Below are 19,726 nucleotides of genomic sequence, written 5' to 3' on the forward strand. Positions count from 1 at the left end.
CTCTACAGCAAAAACCCCAAAACCCAGACTTTTACAAGTTTCTGCCCTCCTCCCATCACAATCCCGATCCCTTCCTTCCACAGATTTAAGAGCGAGACCTGGTGATGGGTTGGGGACTGCAGCTCTCGCTCTGCTTCTCCTCTTCCTCCCCCTAGGAGGGTTTGCCCCAGCTTGCTGCTGGAAGGAGCTGGTGGTTTCCAAAATACGTGTGTAATTTTTCCCCAGCCATCCTAGCTGTGTGATTGCTGGGCTTTGTCCTCACACAAAACCTCAGCCCACCAGCCCACCTGGGGTAGGTTTGGGGGAGAGGGAAGGAAAAAATAATAGAAAAAAAAATAGGTGGGAAAGGGGAGAAAGACTTTGTCATTATTCAAAATAAACCCAAGACAAAAGAAATGTTCCCCAGCATTAAAGAACAAAAAAAAGGCCTGCCAACGCGCTATTGTGCTTTATGACGGGGCTAATTATCCGAGGCACATAAAAAAATGTTATTGCCCATAAAATCTCAGCACGCGGCCGCCAGCAGCCATAGCAGGCGCTTGGTCTGGTCTCGTTGCGTGAGCGGCTGTGGGAGGCAAGGAGCCGGCCGCCCTCTGTTCAAGTCAACACAGGTCACCTGTGTGCTTCCCAGAAAATCCCAAATTCCTCACCCTCGATGCCTGTGCATGCCTGCAAGCCATCTGTATGGCACAGCAGCCGCACGCACCCTGAATGGTGCCAGCAACCAAGCCCTGTGCCTTCGGGCGCTATGGAGCAGGGCTTGGAAGCAGCACAAATGCAAACTGGGGTTTGGGGTTGGATCCTTTAAAGCAGCGAACGCAACAGCTTCTGGGATAAAAGCAGCAAAGAATCTCAATTTTGTCATTCAATCCAAGGGAACAATAAGAGTTTAGCTGGAATAGGAGGGTAGGAAAAGCTCTGCAAAGCTTGTGCACCAAGATACAGGTGGGAACGCAAAAAGGGACGAGCATGGCTGATGCTGCTCATGTAGGGTACCTGCAGCACACTGCTCGATGGTAGGTAGCATTAAAATGCAATTGCTGTTTTACAACCCATGCAATGCACCGAGACTTCCCAGAAAAGCACCTGCTCCTGCCTACGCACTCAGTGCTGATAAATCCCAGCCTTTATTGCTGCGGCGGGGAGAAAAGTTTTCAGCCGGCTGAAACTTGATTTGCACTGGCTTTACACGGCATCTCGTCCGGATGTTCCTGATCGAGATTTACAGCACCAAGCAGAAATGCGCCTCCTGACGTTTTCCATTTTGGTGTATTTAATCTCCCAGTTCAACAAAGTGGCCCCACAAACATGTTTATATCTCCTGGCAGTGATATCACAGGGCACCAGAACGCACCGCGCAGTGGAGAACTTAATGGCGTGTAATAATCTTTAGAGAACAAATGTTCCATTAAAAATGAATTTGGAAATTTCTACCTTAATACTATAAGAACCTTAAACTCATTTTCTCGCAACTATTAAATGAATTTAAGCCCCATATGCTCGCTACATTCACTACAATGTTGTGCAAACACAACCCCGAAGAGATATGGAAGAGACAGACTTGAGCACAGATTTGGCTCGAGTCAGAAAACCATTTACTCCCTCTGTTCTGAAAAATAAGATTAAAACCAGGACATGACAAGTTGCTGCCGCACGCTGCCAACTATTACTGCTCCAGCCATTTACAGTAACTTAATTCAGTTGTTCAAAACTAAAATAAAATGTTAATGCTTCTAATAAGTTTACAGTCCTGCTATTTCCATATCTCTAGGACCCTTATGAAGTCACTCTGTGGAGCACTAATAGGGCCGGAGCTTCCTGGTGGGATGGGACAGGACAGTGCCCACCGGGGTGCAGCACATTTCTCATTTCACCTGCATGAAATCTGTTCTCTCCCATCCTACTAGGAGCATGGCCCAAGGAACCTCAGGTCTTCCCCACCTGCTGACCACGTGGATCTTCTTCCACCATGCTCATCCACATGCTGAAGCTGGAGCTGTGTCTGAAGCCCTTTGGAGGTGAGTAATCCCAAGTAAAATGGTTGAGCTCGGCAGGGACAGAGCTTGAACCCATCCGTTTCATGCTTCCTATGGTCACAGCCACGTTGGCATGACGCTAGAACTGTTCTGAGCTTGTGGATAATGGAGAAGAGCCTGAGGAGCCCTCCCTCCTGCAGGAGGCCCTGTGGTCACATCTCAGGAGGCTTGGGACCAGCACATCCATGCATCTCCTGTTCACCCATCCAAATGTTGTGGTGGGCCTCTCCATAGAAACAACCCAATATTTTGAGGTCCAAACCACCCTGACTTGCTACCTTAGGCAAAGCTTTTCAAAGATAGCCAATCTCACTACTTTTTTTTTTTTCATATTAAGACAAAAGCAGATTTTCTGTAGAAATTGAATAATGCCATTTAAACATGGTGTTTAATTTGTCTGCCAGGAAACTGCATGGGTATCGCTCCCTAGAAGACAGCTGCAGTGCAAGAGTAAAGGAACTTGGCAAAGGGATGGCTCATCTGAAGTCCCTTTGGGGTTACCTCAAGAGTGCTGATATAGGATGGCACCTCCATGAGCCCAAAGGAAATGTCGGGGTGTGGGGTAGGATGGTGGTGGCTTCGCTATAGCCACCAGGCACCCAGCACAACAGCCTGGAGGAAGCCTCTAAGACAGCCCACTTGTCCTCTGCTAGGACTGGCTGTACAGCTCCATCCCAGCAGGATATGGCCCATAACCAAGGTCAACAAGTGTCCAGGTAAACACCATGTCTGAGGGTGTGCATACGTGTGCAGGAACTGCTGCGGCAGCTCCGCATCCTGTCTCCAGCTCATCTCCACCCAGTCTTACATAGAAATTAAAAAAATAAACATAAAAAATGAAACATACCAAAAAATAAAACAAACCAACAACACAAAATAAAATAAAATAAAAAAAAACAGGTTGCCCAGAGAAGTGGTAGATGCCCCATCCCCGGAGGTGTTCAAGACCAGGTTGGACAAAGCCCTGGTCAACCTGGTCTGGTGGGTGGTATCCCTGTCCATGGTAGGGAATGCGATGGCCTCTAAGGTCCCTTCCAACCCAAACCTTTCTGTGATTCTGTGATAAATGCTGTTTTGCCCACATGACCTGACTTTCAGTTGCTTATTTTGAATCAGATTGAACATATTTTCCCCTCACGTTTCCATCTCCTCTACATATCTCGTGCCTCTCTCTGGTTCATAGTTCAGCTGCTGCCTTTCATGAAAGCCACCAAGATGGCCAAAAAAAGCACACAGGACTTTCACATGCTTTCATAGCTCTTGAGCTTCTTTCGGACAAATCTTGCTCAACTCCCGTAGCCCAGCTGTTTCCAGGTTGGGAACAAACCGAGTTCTTCCATGACTGTGCAATATCACACCATGCAAGAAGCCTTCAAGACACCACTGCCCTGCCATCACTGGCTGACATCTGCCAACAAATTCAAGAGGAGTTGAAGGGCTACCCTGCCAGAAGGCCGCACCCATCCACCCAAGAGCACACAGAGAAGTCTAACCACAACCCAACCACAGCAAAACTTCGTTTCCTTCCCCTCCCCACCCTCTCATGAACAAAAAGCTGCCGTCGTTTTCATTTTCAGAGCTCAAGGCAAGCGTGATTTGGTATTCTTCAGAAGAGCGTTGGCTGAGAAACTGCTGCCTGTAAGGGGAAATCTCATGCTCAGGTCTACAGAGCCCTCCTAGGCCCTCCTGATGTCCCTCTAATAATGAAGGAGAAGGGGTTAACGCATCAGCTGTGTTCTTACATGGAAGCTAAGGAGATCCTCCACCACCTGCAGGGATGGGGCCCACCAGTCCTCCCCAACCCCTGTAGCATCCCTGTATCAGCCTGAGCCAGGGTCCCCAGCACCTGGAGCTTCCACTACGTGCCTACTGATGCAGCTCTGTGAGCAATATTAATGGCTCTACCCACGCAACAACCAGGCTAATGGCTTGATCATCAACATAACCCAGCCCTCCTGTAATGAAGCCCTTGAAAAATTTCTCTCTTCTCCACCAAAAAGGCAACAGTGGCAAGAAAAAGAAAGCCCCGCATGGCAAGGGCTGCCCTTGTATCACCTTCTCCTTCTCCACCCGCTGTTTTTTTGAGCACACAGCAGCATGTGGAGGGATGAATCCTGCATCAGGCTGGCAGATTTTGACATTTGCACACATTTCAAGGATGGAGAAGCATCACGGGCAGGCAGCTGAGCCAAAACGTGTGCAAGTCAGGCAGGAGAAGGGCGGTGATGCAGCCCGACCCTCAGATAAAAGCTTCCCATCGCTGCTAGCCCAGCTCTGCTCCTGAGCTCATCCCACCTACCTCCTCCAAATATCTTCCTGACTCATGCAGAACACAGCCCCAGCAGCCTATTTTTACCTCCAAAAATACGCCGCGAGCCTACAACTCAGCTGGGAGGCAGCACATCCAAATCCCAGCTGTCCACAGCTCGGGCTTTGAAATCCCCGAACCCTGATTGATGCAAAGACCTTCCCAAAACGAGGATATTTCACCACCCTCCCCAAAATAGGGGGAGTTACTGGAAGATGAATCCTTTCACCACAAATCCCAACTCTAAATAAGTTTTGGAAAACGTGCATATGATCAAGACAGGCGGGAAGGACATTTTTATGAGGACTTCTGAGCAATGTGATGGTTTTTCCCATGGTCAGTGCTGGTATCAGATCCTCCCAGGAGCCAGTGATTCACATCCTCAGCGAGCATCATTTGGGCAACAAACCACTATTTTTTGTTCTTCTTTTTATTTTTTTTCCAAACCAAAAACCTTGCAGGGCAGGAAACGGACTCGCGACAAACACTTCCCACACCCTTTCTGGAAACTAACTCCACCAAGACGGTTGAGGAAGGCTTGTGATCATCACTGGGAGTTTATGGATGTGTTCAGACCCGGGGACCTGAGGGTCAGTGCTGGACAGGAGCATTACAGCTCTCCATCACACCTCTGGAACCAGCACCAGCCTTGGTCCTGACCCCTTGGGACATGCATAACCTGCCCACCTCCACAGCAAGGTCTCCCTGTGGTCTCTTGACCTCCATCTGCTTGGGATGCTGCAGAGAAACCTGGCCAGGCAGAGCTGCTCTTCCTTTGGTTAAAAAGGGAACGGTCAGTGTAAGCACTCCATGTAATTATTACATTTTAAACAGCTTTTGTAGAGTTAATTTTCATTATAACCCCCTTGGACAGGCAGGTAACCCTGAGCAAGCACACTGCCGCAGCCAGAGTCATCGATACCGAGACACACAGATGCCAGCCTGAGGATTAAATTCACTTGCTGGTTTTTTATGTTTATTTTTTTCCCCACTCAGATGAAGCCCTGGCAAGCGGGTAAAGTCTGCCTCATTACTTGAGGAGTTATGTGCTAGGGCCTCACGGAGGTGAGAAATCACAGCTCTCCCCACACAGAAGCAGGTGCAGGGTTTTCTGGGGAAAAAAAAAAAAAAGTCTCAAGTGTGTTTTTTCTGCAAGAAACACTGAATTTCTGTGCCATTAACACTCAGCTGTGCCTTAATGGGCAGGCACCAATCCCCATTCCTCATGCTCCTTATTAAACTATCCAGGAATTTTGACCTTTTCTTGTTGCTGTTGCTTTTTTTTTTTTTTTGATGACTTTTTTTTGGAGCAGATTTTGAAGCAAATGGACCATTGTCCGGGGCAGCCCTGTGCATACTGCGGACAGATGGCTGGTGTAGCAGCACGCATTAGAAGTGATCGAGCACCAGTCTCCTGGCCTGCTAATGCAATAAGACTCAGGAGCAAGACATAATAAACCCGCCCCTGATTAGGTTTCCCTTTAAGCAGAGCAGCAGTCGCTCTCTCTCATTTGTGTTTTCCACAGCTCCCTTTCACCACCCAAGCTGTGGTCAGCCCCAAAAAGGTCAGTTTGGGGGCAAACCTGAGCAAAGCCAAAAGGCTGAGTGGTTTGAGGAACACGGTGATTCAAACTCATCGGGTATCACCGCAAAGCTCCCATGGCAGAGCTCTGTGTTGCTGGAGTTGAAGGGCTGCTTTATCCCACCCTGACACAAAGCATCCCACCTCCACAGGTGCAGGATGTGCAGGGCTCTGAGCATCCCCATGGTGTTTTCATTTCATTTCTATTTCATAGAATCATTCAGGTTGGAAAAGCCCTCCAAGATCACCTGCTCCAATCATCCCCTACCACCAATGTCACCACTGAACCATATCCCCAGGCACCACGTCCAACCTCTCCTTGAACACCCCCAGGGACAGTGACTCCAACACCTCCCTGGGCAGCCCATCCCAATGTTTTATAGCTCAGTGGTACCCACAACACCCTCTGAGTGCCTTGTTCATCCCTGCCCTACCCATTTTCAAGCTCCCTTTCTCTGGGTCTCATTTTCAGGAGGACCGGATGATATTTGAGGGCCAAACAGACATCTGCAGATACCAGAGGAAAAACAGCTTTAAAAAACAAACAAACAAACAAACAAAAAAAAAACCCTCTGGCCTGTTTGTTTTGGCAGGCAGACAGACATTAATCCCTCAGCTCTGCCAGGGGCACGTTAGGGTTTGCACCCAGGCACAGCACTGCTCCTCAGTCAATAAATTATTGGCAGCAACAGGCACATCTGCCCCTGGGAGATGCTGCTGGCCATCCTGCCCCTCGCTGCGGTCCTTGAGGTCACCACAGCGTGAGGCTGATTGAATTCTTACACCTCTCCCCAGGCTCTGCAGATGTTCAAAAGGAGAAGTAATGGGGTCCCCAGTCTGCTGGAGACAGAATATCCCAACAGCCAAGACCCCAAATCCTAATGCTTCTCGCCTTCCCAGCATCACCTCTTGGCTCTCCCCTCTGCTTTCAGACAGGGCCTCAACTCAGAGCTGCTTCCAGTCAGGGCTCTTCTACCTGCAGCCCCAGCCCCAGCCCTGCTGCACACAGCTCTGCAGCACGGCTTATTTCCCTTGATTACTTAACCAGAGGCTTCCTGGCTTTGGTCTCGCCACCCACTGCAATAACGTGCAATTACCAGACTTGAAGGAAAAAAAAAAAGGCAAGTGGCATCTCCTGCCAGGCCAGCACTGCCAAGATCTGCTCCTGTCTTTCAGCTCCAAAATTACCAAATCCTCTGATTGCCTCTCAGCACGGCATTTCAGGCAGCTTCTTCTATACACAGGAGTTTTTACCCCAAAAGACCACTTTTGATGCAGCTCATTTCAGTCCTTGCCTTTCACTCGCTGCTACTCAAGAGGTGGAAGTCAAAGACAACGCTACCATGAGTTTCTGAAAGATTATTTCAAACCCACCCTCATGTTCAGTGCAGACTGGTGTAATTCTTGGAAACCCCAAAGATTGCAGGAGTCAGGCTTCAATTCTCTTATTTTTACTAAAAATTCAATTTTCTATGTGTACTAAAAGGGCTCCACTCATTCAGTTCCTTGCCTTTGGAAGCAGCTGAAGAAAGGGAAGGGGATGTGCTAAAATAAAGGGAATGTCTGGAAGAAAACATCTCCACTAGGCAGGGCTGCTCTCAGTCTTCCAAAAGAAAGCTGCACCAGGTTAAAATCATTTCCCTGTACCCACACTAATAATTAACCACCACTTTCTTTGGAAATGGTGGGCAAAATGCCCTTCCCCTTCCCACCTGCAGGGCAGGAGAACTGAGCCAGATGAAGCAGCCAGAGATCCAGCTGCACCATCAGCACTGCTACTCGTTTAGATCCCATGAAATGAGAACTTGGGGTTCTGAGGGGAGCCAAAAAAAAAACCCAGGTGGGGACAGACGTGGGGACATGCTGGCGGTGCTAGCTCAGGCCAGCAGGCACTGCAAGCTCTTCCCAGACCTCCGAGCCATTTAACCCAGTGAGAAGTGCTGGCATTTGTTGCCTGAGCTGGAACGTGTCCATGCTGAGGGCACAGGTCTTGTTTTAACACCAGCCTCCCAAGTCGCCTCTAATTTTAGGTGTAGGCAGTTATTTAAGGCACATATTATGACCAGGGGGAGCACGGGGAGTAGACACCTGCTCATGGGAAGATGAGGACAAGTGAAATGCCCCCAATAACAACTGCTGTCGAGGACAGCAAGCACATTGCAGGTATTTCAGCAATTCGGTATCGAGTGCCATCAGGAACAGGATTTAAGCCACTGCTTCCACTGAGGTCTGTCAAAGCAGCAACAACGTGGGCAGAAATAATTTAACACTGCAGATCCTGTGTGCGGGTGAGTTAATCACAGTATTACTACAAAAAAACCCTTGCAAAAAAAAAAAATATTGAAAATAAAAATCACACTCCCACCCCCAAATCTTCCTTTTTCAGGAAGAAGCCCAGCCCAAGCGAGATGCTCTGCTCCAGCACCAAGCACTGCTAGTACCGCCCTGACCATGCTACACCCAGCTGAGAGGGATCAATCCTAAAATCTTCCCAAAAAAGGGCAAAATCTTCAAGGTTGGTCACCATGATCGCTCCAGCACCACCGGAGTGCACCTCCCCAAGCACAGCTCCTCCGCACCAGGGCTGGGGCACCCATGTCCTAGTACGTCTTCCCTTTCAAAGGTTAAAGCTGTTTACTGAAAGGATTACGAGGGAGGAGCTGCAAAACTAGGAGGAAGCAGGGGGGGAGACTGTGCGCAACTCTTACGTAGGCAATAAATGCCCCACAACCCTGCTCCCGTACAGGTTGGGAGGTCATAGGGATTTCCTTTCTGCTATGGTCTTAAGCTCATTTTGGGCTACGTTGACCGTTGTCTGAAATGTTGCTTAAGGACGCAGCCTGCAAAGCATGGTTTGGGTACAAGAACTGCTCGAGAAGCAGAAAGCCAAGCTGTGCTGCTTCAGCTCTGCAGCGTACCTTGGCTGCGTGGACAGCTGTTTAAAAAAATAAAAGGTTGATTTTGTTTTACTGTGTTGCCTCTCATTTCAAGTAAATGAAATCTGAAGAGCTAGACACTTCAACATACACACGCAAAAAAAAAAAAAAAAAAAAGAGGGATTTCTACACCACCATGGAGAAGAAAAACTTATGTGCCTGGCACAGCAGAGCACCACCAAAGAGAAACTAATGAGCAGGGCAGATCCAGCTAAACACAACGCAATTTAGGCGACGTCCAAGCTGCCCTTAAAGCAAGACAAAGCATTAATTGGTTCTACTTGTTTTGCCTTTGCAGCAAAAAGTTCAGCTGAGGACATCTGATGGCAGGAGCAAGCCACGAGGCCACCTGGACAAGCAGGCACCAGTGTGACCGCTGGGTGGGTTGTGCAAAACCCTACTGGGAGCCCTGAGAAATGGGAAATTCGCCTCCAGACTGGAGGGGCTGATCAGATACTGGGCCAGTTCATTAACCAAGTGCTGCTTCTGCAGTTACATCACCTCGTTTCCCAAGGCGGAAAGTGAACTTAGCAAACACGTTGTGAATTTGATGCACTAGCTGAATTCAGCTGTTAGAGGATGACAAAGGGAAGAGGAGATGTGTCCTGGGAAGCAAAGGGTGACCCATAGATTACACCGTCCCTCTAAAAGGATGACAAGATCTGTGAAGGTGGGGTTACATCTGAATGGTCTCACACAGCCTCATTGCTCACCACGTATCACCTTATCTTATCTGCGTGGTTTCTTTAACCTGACTCATCCTGGGTGAGCAAACACAGAGCCCTGCCCAAAGGGAGCAGATGTAGTGCAGGCGTTGCAGGAGGCTTCTGAACCACCAGGTCAGGAGCCACAGCTGGTTCTGCCCAAAGCAGCTGGTTTGCTCCTGCACTGGATTGCTCCCCGAGCTGTAAAAACTCAGCCCCTGCTCCGGGATGACAGCATTCACTGCTCCGAGACAAGGAAAGAAACAATGAGAAATTCAACCAACCCAAGGGAACTGGTAATTAAGATCTTGGGAGGGGAATAAAAAAACAAAAGGGAAAAAGAAAAACAGACTACAGGTTAGTAGCAACCAGCCCCTTTTGGCCAATGAACCACAGCTGAAGTGCTGAACCTTGGTATTCCCTGAAGCGTGCACAAATAAAAATATTTAATAGGCTCTGCAACCCTGCTGCAGATCACTAACCATAGCCCAGGGTCCACGCTTTTGGTACCACTGATTTTAGGGACAAAGAAGTACAGGCCTTACAGAAAAAAAAGATATTGGAACTTATTGCAAAAGGGAAAAAAAAAAAGCGCAAGAAATGGCACCCTGGGAATTCAAAAGAGTTAAAAGGAAACTGATAAAAAGCACAAACACGAGAGAAGGCACAAAGCTAATTCCATCACGGCCTTATTGGTTCTGTATATGCATTAATGAAAGCAAACAAAGTGTAGGTCTGTTAATCAGCAGGAAGGAGAGCAGAGTACATAACAAGACGCCCTGCTCAAAGCCTTCTCTGCTTTGTACTTAAGCACCCACGGATGACTGTCATCAAGCACTGATCTCTCTTAAAACCCTCAAATCTTTTCTTTCCAATCTGCTCTTCACTTGGGTCCCCTTGTTAAAAGTGCTCTTCTAAAGGTTAACCAGGAAGGGATGTTTAGCTATTCCTTAGTCCTATCTTCAGGATAAGGGGGTCGATTCTGCCACGGTGGCTGTGTGAAGGTAGAACCTCCTGGGGAGCCCATGACCACTCAATATTCACATTCGTGCCACCATTCATTTATCATTGACTTTTATGAGTCCCTATTTAAGGCCCCAATGGTTCATCTTTAACTCTCATTGAAAAGCAAATAGCAAGTTTTTCCACCAGAGGACCAGAAAACACTAAGAAGCAGAACCCCCAAGATCCCCCAAGCACAAGGAGCTGCGCCCATCTGTGACACAGCCGCTAAGGATAACCTCCCTCGCTCCAGCAAAGGAAACGGGCTGGGGAATGAAGCCAGTGGTCAGGATTTTGGGCCAAGAACCTGAAATTGAGGTGCTGCCAACGGGCGGGGGATGACTCAGCCTTGCAGAAACAGAAGGGGTGAGGGGAAAAGGACAGAACAAAAGATAATCAGACACACGCCTGAGTCACTGGTAGATAAGGAGGGACGAAAACAGAAAAGAGGTGGAAGGGCAGAGATTTAAAAAAAAGAAGTCTTCTTTTGAGATCCTCCAAGCAAGGGGTAGGTAGGAAGCAGAAGCAGAGGAGCTAAGGAGAGGTGATGCTCCCTCCATCAATCACTGCGTCAGGAATGGGAAATGTGCCAAGGGAACAGGGATGGGGAAAAGCCAAGGATCAGCTGAGAGCTGGGACATCTGCTTGCCCTTACCACTGGGCTCAATGCACCAGGAAAGCGACCCAGCCATGGGGTGGCCCATCCAAAGCACTGCGAGATCGGAAAGGGGAGAGGACACCGCTCCCCAGACCGGCTGCTCCAGCCCCCGGCTGGTACTGCTCACCGTGCCCGTTGCAGTAATAGATCCACTTCTCCCTGTTCTGCGTGGGGGTGGTGGACTTCTTCATAATAGCTTTCTCCACAATGGCACTGGGATCTTGCCTCGGCCCTTTCTTCAGAGTCCGTGAGCTCTTCCTGACGCTGCAGACCACGATAACCACCAGGACCAGCAGCAGGAAGAGGACAATCATCCAGGGCAAGTGTTCGTTGATATCGAAGTGCTGGTGGACGTTCTGAGGCCCTCTCCGGGGTGGCCTGTAGGGCATGCTGGACTTCTCGCCCCCTGCCATCTCCAGGGCCGGCTGCTTCTCCAGAGCTTGGCTGGTGTGCTTGTGCCGGTAGCTCTGCGCCTGGCCGGCGGTGCCGGTGCCTACCAGGCTCCCTCTGGTACCCCCGGTCTCGTTGGCCGAGGTCTGGTTGTAGTCGCTCGTCAGCCCCGTCACACCGTCGGCCGCGGGTGGAGAGGGAGCCAGGTCGGGAACTGAAGAGTTCAGACCTGCAGGAGGAGAGGAGAGCTCAGTGTCACGGCGCTGGGGAGGTGACATGGAGCCACAGCACAGCCTGAGACCCCTCTGAGTGTCTGCATGGCCTGCAGGCCTAAGCCCAGCACCAGGCAGCGAGAGAGGGAAAGCCAGACCTTAATGTCACCTCTGTATCAGATAGCTACTGAGTCAGGTTCAAGATAAAACTGACTGGGTTAACACTGAGTGGCTGCTCAACAACAAAAAGGAGCGATTAAAAGCACATTGGTTGTCTGTGTTTGACCCAAATTCAGCATTTCTTAGAAAACCCGTAACTTTGAGGCAGTTGGCTTTCTTTTCCTAGCTTTACACTGATATTATTATTTTTATTATTTTATATTTTTACTACATTATTAGCTTTACAGTGATAACGGAAAATTTGGTATTTGGGCTAGGAACACACACAAACATTAGCTTTACTTTTTACTGATGATGGAAAACATTTTCATATGTGTTTTTAGCCCAAATACTATTAGCTTTACAGCCATCATAGAAAACTTGGTATTTGGGCTAGGACCACACAAATTCAGAGGCTTAGTATCTCTCAACCAACTCTTGTCAGAGAAGCACAAACATTTTATCAGGCAATCAGGCGTGGATGCATCAACTCCAAACGAGGTTCTGAAGTGACTGAGATGACCCAACTTCCTCCTAAGAGCCACTTTCCACTTTTATTGAGTTTTCTTATCAACAAGCAGCGCCTGGTGAGAAGAGGAAGGGCGCTGCAGCACGAATTAGAGCCTGCTCTGGAAACTTGGATGTGAAGATCGTGTCTCATCCCAGCTGAGCCAAAGCGCGGGTGTAACCATCTGCGATGTGAGAAGCCAAACCGCTCTGACCAGGACACAAACAGGGAAAACGCTAACTTTTATCTGCTTGTCTACGGTTGATATCAAAGTTCAGGGAACACCCTCCCTTCCTCACCCAGGGAGATGCCAACGTCACATCAGGCTTCTCATTTGTTAGGTCCCAGAGCCCTGCAGCCTACAACCATCACCACCTCCCCGCACCTGTATTTACTGGCTCAGGTGTAAAGGGCATCAAAAATTGCCTTTTATTGTTGAAATGCCCCATTTTGGACACTATCAAGGAGTGCTGAGCAGCAGCTCACAAAGAGTCCCATTGCACCCAGCCATGGCTGAAGCATCTCTGCTAAACACAGCAGCACCCTGCCCATGGGTTCTCTGCCTGGTCTCCTACCCCAGCAGTCTCCCAGTGAAGAGTGTGACATGTCATTTCCAATTAAGTGAGAGAATGGGGAATTCAAGATAGTTTTCCCCACCAGTGGTAATTAGTGGAAGCCTTCGAGGTTAAAGAAAAAAAAAATAATAGCACAGCCTAGGTGCAGTTTTGGCAATGGTCCCCATTCAAGCCAATAGTGATACAATTCAGGGCAAAACATAGTAGGGAAAGCACAGGCAGAGAGGCAGCAAACCCATCAGGACACCCAAAAAACCCATCCAGAGATCCAACAAACCCATCAGTGGGGTGGAAAGAAGCCCCCATCTCCCTGCAGGGCTTTGCTGCTGCACCCACTCCCTGCTCAGGTTTGCCACAAACACACCGAGACTTGTGCCAGCACAACACGTGGACTGGAAAAATGGCTGGGGAACACGATGTCCTCTTAATCCAAACAGTAGGACAGCCAGAAGTCCAATCAGGAGTAAAATCTCGGGGAAAATATTATTAAATGTGGTTTAACACAAGCAATGGCAACCTGATGTAGTCCAGAGCCATGTCCTGGCCAAAAAAGCAAAAGCACCATCTGCACTTGAGACCAGGTTGACCTCCAACAGCCTAAAAACAACTGTGACCGAGGCAGGAATGCAATCCCATGGCCGAAAACAGCTGTGCACGTTACCTTTGGGAAGATGAGCAGTTGGTGGAGCCTCGTAGGTCTCTCCACCTGCTTCTGCATCTGACGAAGCCAAAGATGTGCTTGGCAGAGACGCCGGAGAACCGCAGACGTTATCGCTTTCCTTCGTCCCCGGCTTGACCACCACCATGTTCTTCCCGAAGCAGTCCGTGTAGGTTTTGCACTTCATCACGCTAGAAGGCACATCAGAAAAAGTACCACGGGGGCACGGCTTGCACCTCACGTCTTCCGTCTCGGTTCCTTTCTTGCGGACGCCCCAGCCGACCGGGCACACCGTGTAAGGGACGCAGGTATCGTTCGTCTGAAACGTACCCGACAGGCAAGTGCACTCGCGGTCGGTCAAGGCAGTACAATGGGTTTTCTCAATCATTGGCAGTTCGCAGGGCTTTCTGCAAGGGTGGCATCGCTCTATGCCGTTCTCGTGCTTCGTAAAAGTCCCGTCCGGACACGGGCTGCACTCCCTTAAGGTGCTCTTCGTGCAGTGCTTGGACACGTAGGTTCCCGCGGGACACTTGTCGCAGATCAGCTCCTGGTTGGTGGCACGGTCGAGGTGGCGGTACTTGCCGGCGGAGAGGCTGATGGCATTCTGCTCGGAGGTCAGCTGGGGCTGAGCGCCAGCGCTGCCAAGGAACACGAGCAACTGAAAGACAAAGGCAAAGCGTTAGTGCATCCGGGGCCCCCAGTGCCAAATTCCTTCTGGAGTGCCAGCCCGGGACAGGGCCACCGGGGCAGCAGGACCACGAGGGAGGTTTTGTCCTCTCAAGGCTGAGAGGTCCCAGCAGTGCTCAGGCATTTGCCAAGAAGACAAAAACCACGCAGGCGGTGGCTCTGACCTGCGGGACTTCCTTCCTCTGTGTTTGTTACCCTGCGGTTGCTCAGTTATTTGCCTTTTAAAATAAGGCAAAACAGGATGAAATCTGGGCTGGCGTGCGGTACCAAGTGTGTTCTCAGCCCCGCCACCCTCCCACACCCCTGTGCAAGGGTAAGGCTTGCTTCAGGGGCTCTGCTTCAAGCCTCCCACACCTGAATCCACTTGAAACCAGATTTATTTGCAACAGGAGAGGGGAAAAAGGATGCTATTCCTAAGCTCTTTTAGGGGCTCCACTGTAACTTTGTTCCTCATTGCATCAGATACAGGTAAAAGCTCTCACGTTTTTACACACCAAGCGCACCCAGCTGGGTTTGGCTGGATGATGACTATGGGTCTGTTCACCTCCACCTACTTCTAGCCCCATGATTTTTTTCCCTTTGGTCCTTTGTGTTGGTACCATGGGGCTGCTCCTTCCCCAGGAGAAGCCCTCTCTCCATTTCTACCTGGGGGACCTCTGGACCACAGATACGCATCAGTTAGGCCAGCAGAAATAACGCACGGAAAACAAAAGGCAGCTCAAGAAGAGCTGCCACAATCTCATCCAGCATGCAAAGCAGCTGGAAATGCATTTCCAAACAGCAGCAGGCTGAGTTCAGAAGGAAGAGGACCAGGATAACATTACAGCAGCTTTACAAAGGTGATTTCCTACACTAAGGTGGGAAGACCACCAACCCTAACGCTTCTCAACCAAGCAGCCAAGGACATAAATCACCTTGCTAGGCTATACGGGACCTTGCTCTTGCTCTGCTACGTATCCTGGGCTATCAGCCAGCAAGAATATATTATATAAAAAAAAAAAAAAAGCCTCCAACAACATGACTCTGCAGAACACACATCGCAGCAGAGCTGCAAGCTGCGCCGCGTCATTTTTGGTGCAGTCTCTTGCTTCCTGGAAAACACATGCTCTGGCAGCGCATTTCTCTTTCACCTGCTAAATAATTTATGGCCGAGGATTTGTACAAAACACTTCAAGTCTTTTTTTTTTTTCCCCTCCCTCCTGAAGCGGCAATTACAGAGGCGGCAGCAGCAGACAAGCCTGCAGGAGTTGACAAGGATCCTGCGGTGGCCAGGCCAATTACAGCACGTCAAATTAAAACAACAACAACAGAAAAAAAAAAAAAAAAAAAGCGAGAGGCTGCTCTGGCAGGCTCTAACGGCTCACCCGATGCATGTTCCACCCCTCCCTCCTGCAAGACACGATTTCACGAAGCACTCAGCTCGCGCTACAGAAACCTGCCACCCGTAATCTCCCTGACGCAACCGCGAATTAGCAAACCAGATGCAACAGGATCCAGCCTCCCCGGGGCTCACCAGTGCCCTACACGGGGGATATGAGCCCGTGTTGGACCCTGGGGGGGGGGCATCAGGAGGTGTGGGACCAAGGGGGCTCTGGTGCATGCGCAGCTCGGCGCTTATGGACAGCAGCGAGTCGCAGCGGGGGAAGGCTGAGCAGCCTGGAGCATCCATGCGGGTGTCGTGTGGATTGGTGCTTCTGGTCCCTAAAAATAACCCGCTGCTGGGAGCGTGCGGCTGGCAGCGCTCGCGGCACTGTGAGCACCAGCCGGGAGCAGGAGGATGTCTCTGCCTGGGAGGACGTCTCCGCCAGGGAGGATGCCTGCTGCTCAGACCCACCACGAGCAGCACAAGAATGGAGCAGGGTCTCCTTAGCCACTGGATTCCAGTTCGTTACTCCAAGCACCAAGGCACACAGGGCAAGAAAAAAACACAGAAAAAAGGCATTGGTGCAAGATGACCCTGGTACGACCAGATACCAGCACACCTGGGTTTGATGCAGCTCCTCACGCCTGCAGAGCATCCCCAGCTCAGTGCCCACGTCCCTCCCTGGCCACCCAAACCGCCTCCAGCACATGGAGGACTTCAGTTGGGGAATGGGCTGGGATGAGGGAGCCCCTGAGCTGGCAGACGACGCAGGCATGACCCATCTTACTGCCAGCAGCCCGGTGATGCAGCCAAGCACCTACGCAGCATCGCCATCACCACTCTCTTCAGTTGCAGCCACTCATCGGACGGAGCTGATGAGCAATTTGCAGGGACAATAGTTTGTAGGGAGCTACCCGCCTCCCAAGCACATGTACGTGGGATGCGGCAGGGAATGGGCCAGCTTGTGCAGGAGCAAAATCCGCTCCTCAGCCCTGAGAGGCTGCCAGGAGAGAGACAGAAAGTTGGCGAGAAAACGAGCATTTGGGTCCGAAACAGGGCAAATTTGGGTTGAGTGTGGCGCCGCCCCACTGCTGCCAGCCCCGCGGTAGGGAGCAGAGCAATGGTAAACTTCACAGCCATACAATGCATTCAGCAAAAAATAAAAAGAATAAAGGTGACTTAAAAAAATAAAAGAATTAAATTGACTTTAAAAAATAGAAAAAAAAATCATTAAAAAAAAAGAATAAAGAAAAAGCAACTAAAGGCAACTAAACGCAGCGTATGTGATGCTGGTAGAGCGAAACCAGAGCAGAGGCACAGGGCTGTAGGTGAGCAGGGACTGACAGCACCAAGGTGATAACCCAGGAACTGTTTCCAAGTGAAAATACCAACATTTCCTGAATTCGTTGAAATTGCAGCTAGCCCACACTCTCCGTAGCAATGCCTCAGCCCAGGTCGGGCTGCACAGCTCCCCTTCCCGAAGGTCAGCTACACTCTCTGCGGAGCACCTCCGGGAAGGCATTCGTGACACTGAAGGTGGAAAAACAAACAAACAACCCCCCCAAAACACCAGTAAATAGGTCCAGAAGTTTGATGGCAACTTTATGGAGATAAGCAGCCCATCTCCTGCCCTGCGCCCCATAGGCAGGATCAAGTTACAAACTCCAAAAACACCTGGGACGAGGGTCTTGGGGAAGAAGGAAAGCGAGATTTCGCTTCTTTAAGGGCGCTGAGTTATTTTCAGCCAGTTTGGGGTTTAATGAAACTGAGAGTCCAGGGCTTGGTCGACTCAGCAATCCCACTGCCATGGCTGGGAAGGGCAACGGCAACAGGGGAAAATGCCAAAACAGCAGCACAGGCGCACGGTCCCCGTGAAGGGGAACTCAACAGCTCTTCCCACACTGCACATCAGCCGAGAATCGCTGGCTGCAGCGAGCCCACTAGAGGCAAACGAAGCCCCCACAGCCCTCTGAACACACCTGGGATGCACGAGCAAACAGTGATCCAGGCGGCAGCCACGAGAGCATCCCACCCACGACCTTGCCATCAAATGGGAATTCTGTCCCACGGCTCATCTGGTCGCACACCCGCACACATCCAGGTTGAGGATGCGTGTGCACGAGCAACGCTTGCCTGCACGTTTGGATCCTTACCTTCACTCTGGGAGGGGGGAGAGCACTCCGCTTGTATTTACCCACGTACTCGGACCCCTTTGATTTTTCCTCGGGGAAAAAGAGGCCGGGGGGAATCCTGACACTGCCGACCACGCAAAGTTTTGCTTCGCGTTCCAAGGGGCGATGCCGCTCCCCGTGCAAGACTCACCCCGTTGCGGCTGCCCGGCGATTCCCCAGTCCCCGCAGCAGCTCGCTAGGACCCACCTGGAGCCCAGCAGGAGCGGCCGCGGCGCTGCTTACACAACCCAGCCGCAGCACGGACCCGCCGCCCCCAAAAATCCCTCCGTCTCTCTCTCCCCAAAACGACAGCGTTTCGCCCCAAAGCGCCGCTCTGCCGCGGTCCTACGTGGGATGGCAAAACGGGGAAGCCGGGGGAGCTTGGCCTCTCTCCCAAAGCACGGGGGCAATAAAAACAACATCAAAAAATGGGATGAAGGAGGCGAGGGTTGAGAATAAACACCCCAATAAACAACCCCAACACCTCTCACGACCCCCGGGACGCGCAGGCATCCCCGCACCTTACCACCCGTCCCCCACCTCAAATCTCCGGACCCCCCAAAAAACTCACCGAGAGCAAACCGGCGAGCACTGGGCACGCCGCGGCGGGGCGGGGGGCGGCCGCCCCCATGGTGGACGGGGGGTCGGGGTAATGGGGTGGGAAAGGGAGGGGGGGGGTGGCCGCAGCGAGCGGGGAGGGGGGAGCGCGGGCGCTGCCCGGCTAACGGCGCTGCTTCATGGGGCGGCGCGGGGTCGGCAGCGGCGGCTGCTGCCCGCGGCGGGGGGCGCCCATGGTGGCGGGGCCGGGGCCGAGGCCGGAGCCGGGGCCAGGGCCGGGGGGGGGAGCCGAGGCGGGGGCGCTGCCGCCCGCCGCGCTCCCACCTGCCTGCGGGGGCTGCCGCTGCCGCGGCGGCGGGGCGGCGCGCACGTGGGGGCGGCGCGCCGGCGGGAGAAAGAGGCGCGCGCGCGCGCGCGCCCGTGGAGGGTGGGCGGCACCGCCCTTTGTGGCGTCACCGGGCGCGCGGGGCCGGGGCGCGCCAAGGGCGCCCCCTTCCCGCGCGGCGCGGGGAAAGGGGAGAGCGGTAGGGGCGGGTGGGAATTTGGGGAGCAAGGGGAGTTCAGCGGGGTGGGGTTATTTTATTTTATTTTATTTTATTTTATTTTATTTTATTTTATTTTATTTTATTTTATTTTATTTTATTTTATTTTATTTTATTTTATTTTATTTTATTTTATTTTATTTTATTTATGTTTTATTATTTATTTTATTATTTTTCATTGTTTTATTATATTTTATATTTTCATCTTATTTTATCTCATTTTATTTTATCTCATTTTGTGTTTTTTTTTTCTCCTGTTCTCTGACGCGAAGCACATAAGGAGTAAGGGGAGTAAGAGGGAGCAGCAAGAATCATACAGAGACACGGAATGGTTGGGGTTGGAAGGGGCCTCAAAGCCCATCTAGTTCCAGCCCCATCCAGCTTGGCCTTGGGCGCTGCCAGGGATGGGGCACCCACAACTCCTCCGGGCAGCCTGCGCCAGGGCCTTGGTGCCCTCTGAATAATAATAATAAAAAAATCCTAATATCTCATCTAAACCTACCCTAAGAGCGGAGCTGACCCCCATAAGAGGGTGAGCTGGAAGCCCTCACAGACAAGGGCCAGATCCTGCAGCATCCACACAGGATGGGCAGGGTGCTGGGCACAGCATCCAGCCCCAGGAAACAATGGGAAAGACCTGGATCTACCCAGGGAGTCAGGAGCAGCAGGGATGGGGC

General features: G+C 51.0%; 1 protein-coding gene across 2 annotated transcripts in view; it reads right to left on the minus strand.

Annotated features, from left to right (window-relative positions):
• TNFRSF21 (TNF receptor superfamily member 21) overlaps positions 1 to 18,836 on the minus strand; it is a 31,666-nt gene extending 12,830 nt beyond the window's left edge. Inside the window, exons 1-3 of one of the 2 annotated variants that reach the window (XM_084513431.1) lie at positions 18,521 to 18,836; positions 13,732 to 14,386; positions 11,354 to 11,845 (exon numbers count right to left, since the gene is read on the minus strand). In XM_084513431.1, the coding sequence (XP_084369557.1) occupies positions 11,354 to 11,845; positions 13,732 to 14,386; positions 18,521 to 18,580 (1,207 nt within the window). In that variant the 5' untranslated portion in view covers positions 18,581 to 18,836. The remainder of the gene's footprint in view (positions 1 to 11,353; positions 11,846 to 13,731; positions 14,387 to 18,520) is intronic. The other variant, XM_084513432.1, reaches the window with a different exon arrangement.
• Positions 18,837 to 19,726: the final 890 nt, after the last annotated feature.

This window comes from Aythya ferina, assembly GCF_964211825.1.
Source record: "Aythya ferina genome assembly, chromosome: 3".
Classification (NCBI taxonomy): Eukaryota; Metazoa; Chordata; class Aves; order Anseriformes; family Anatidae; genus Aythya; species Aythya ferina.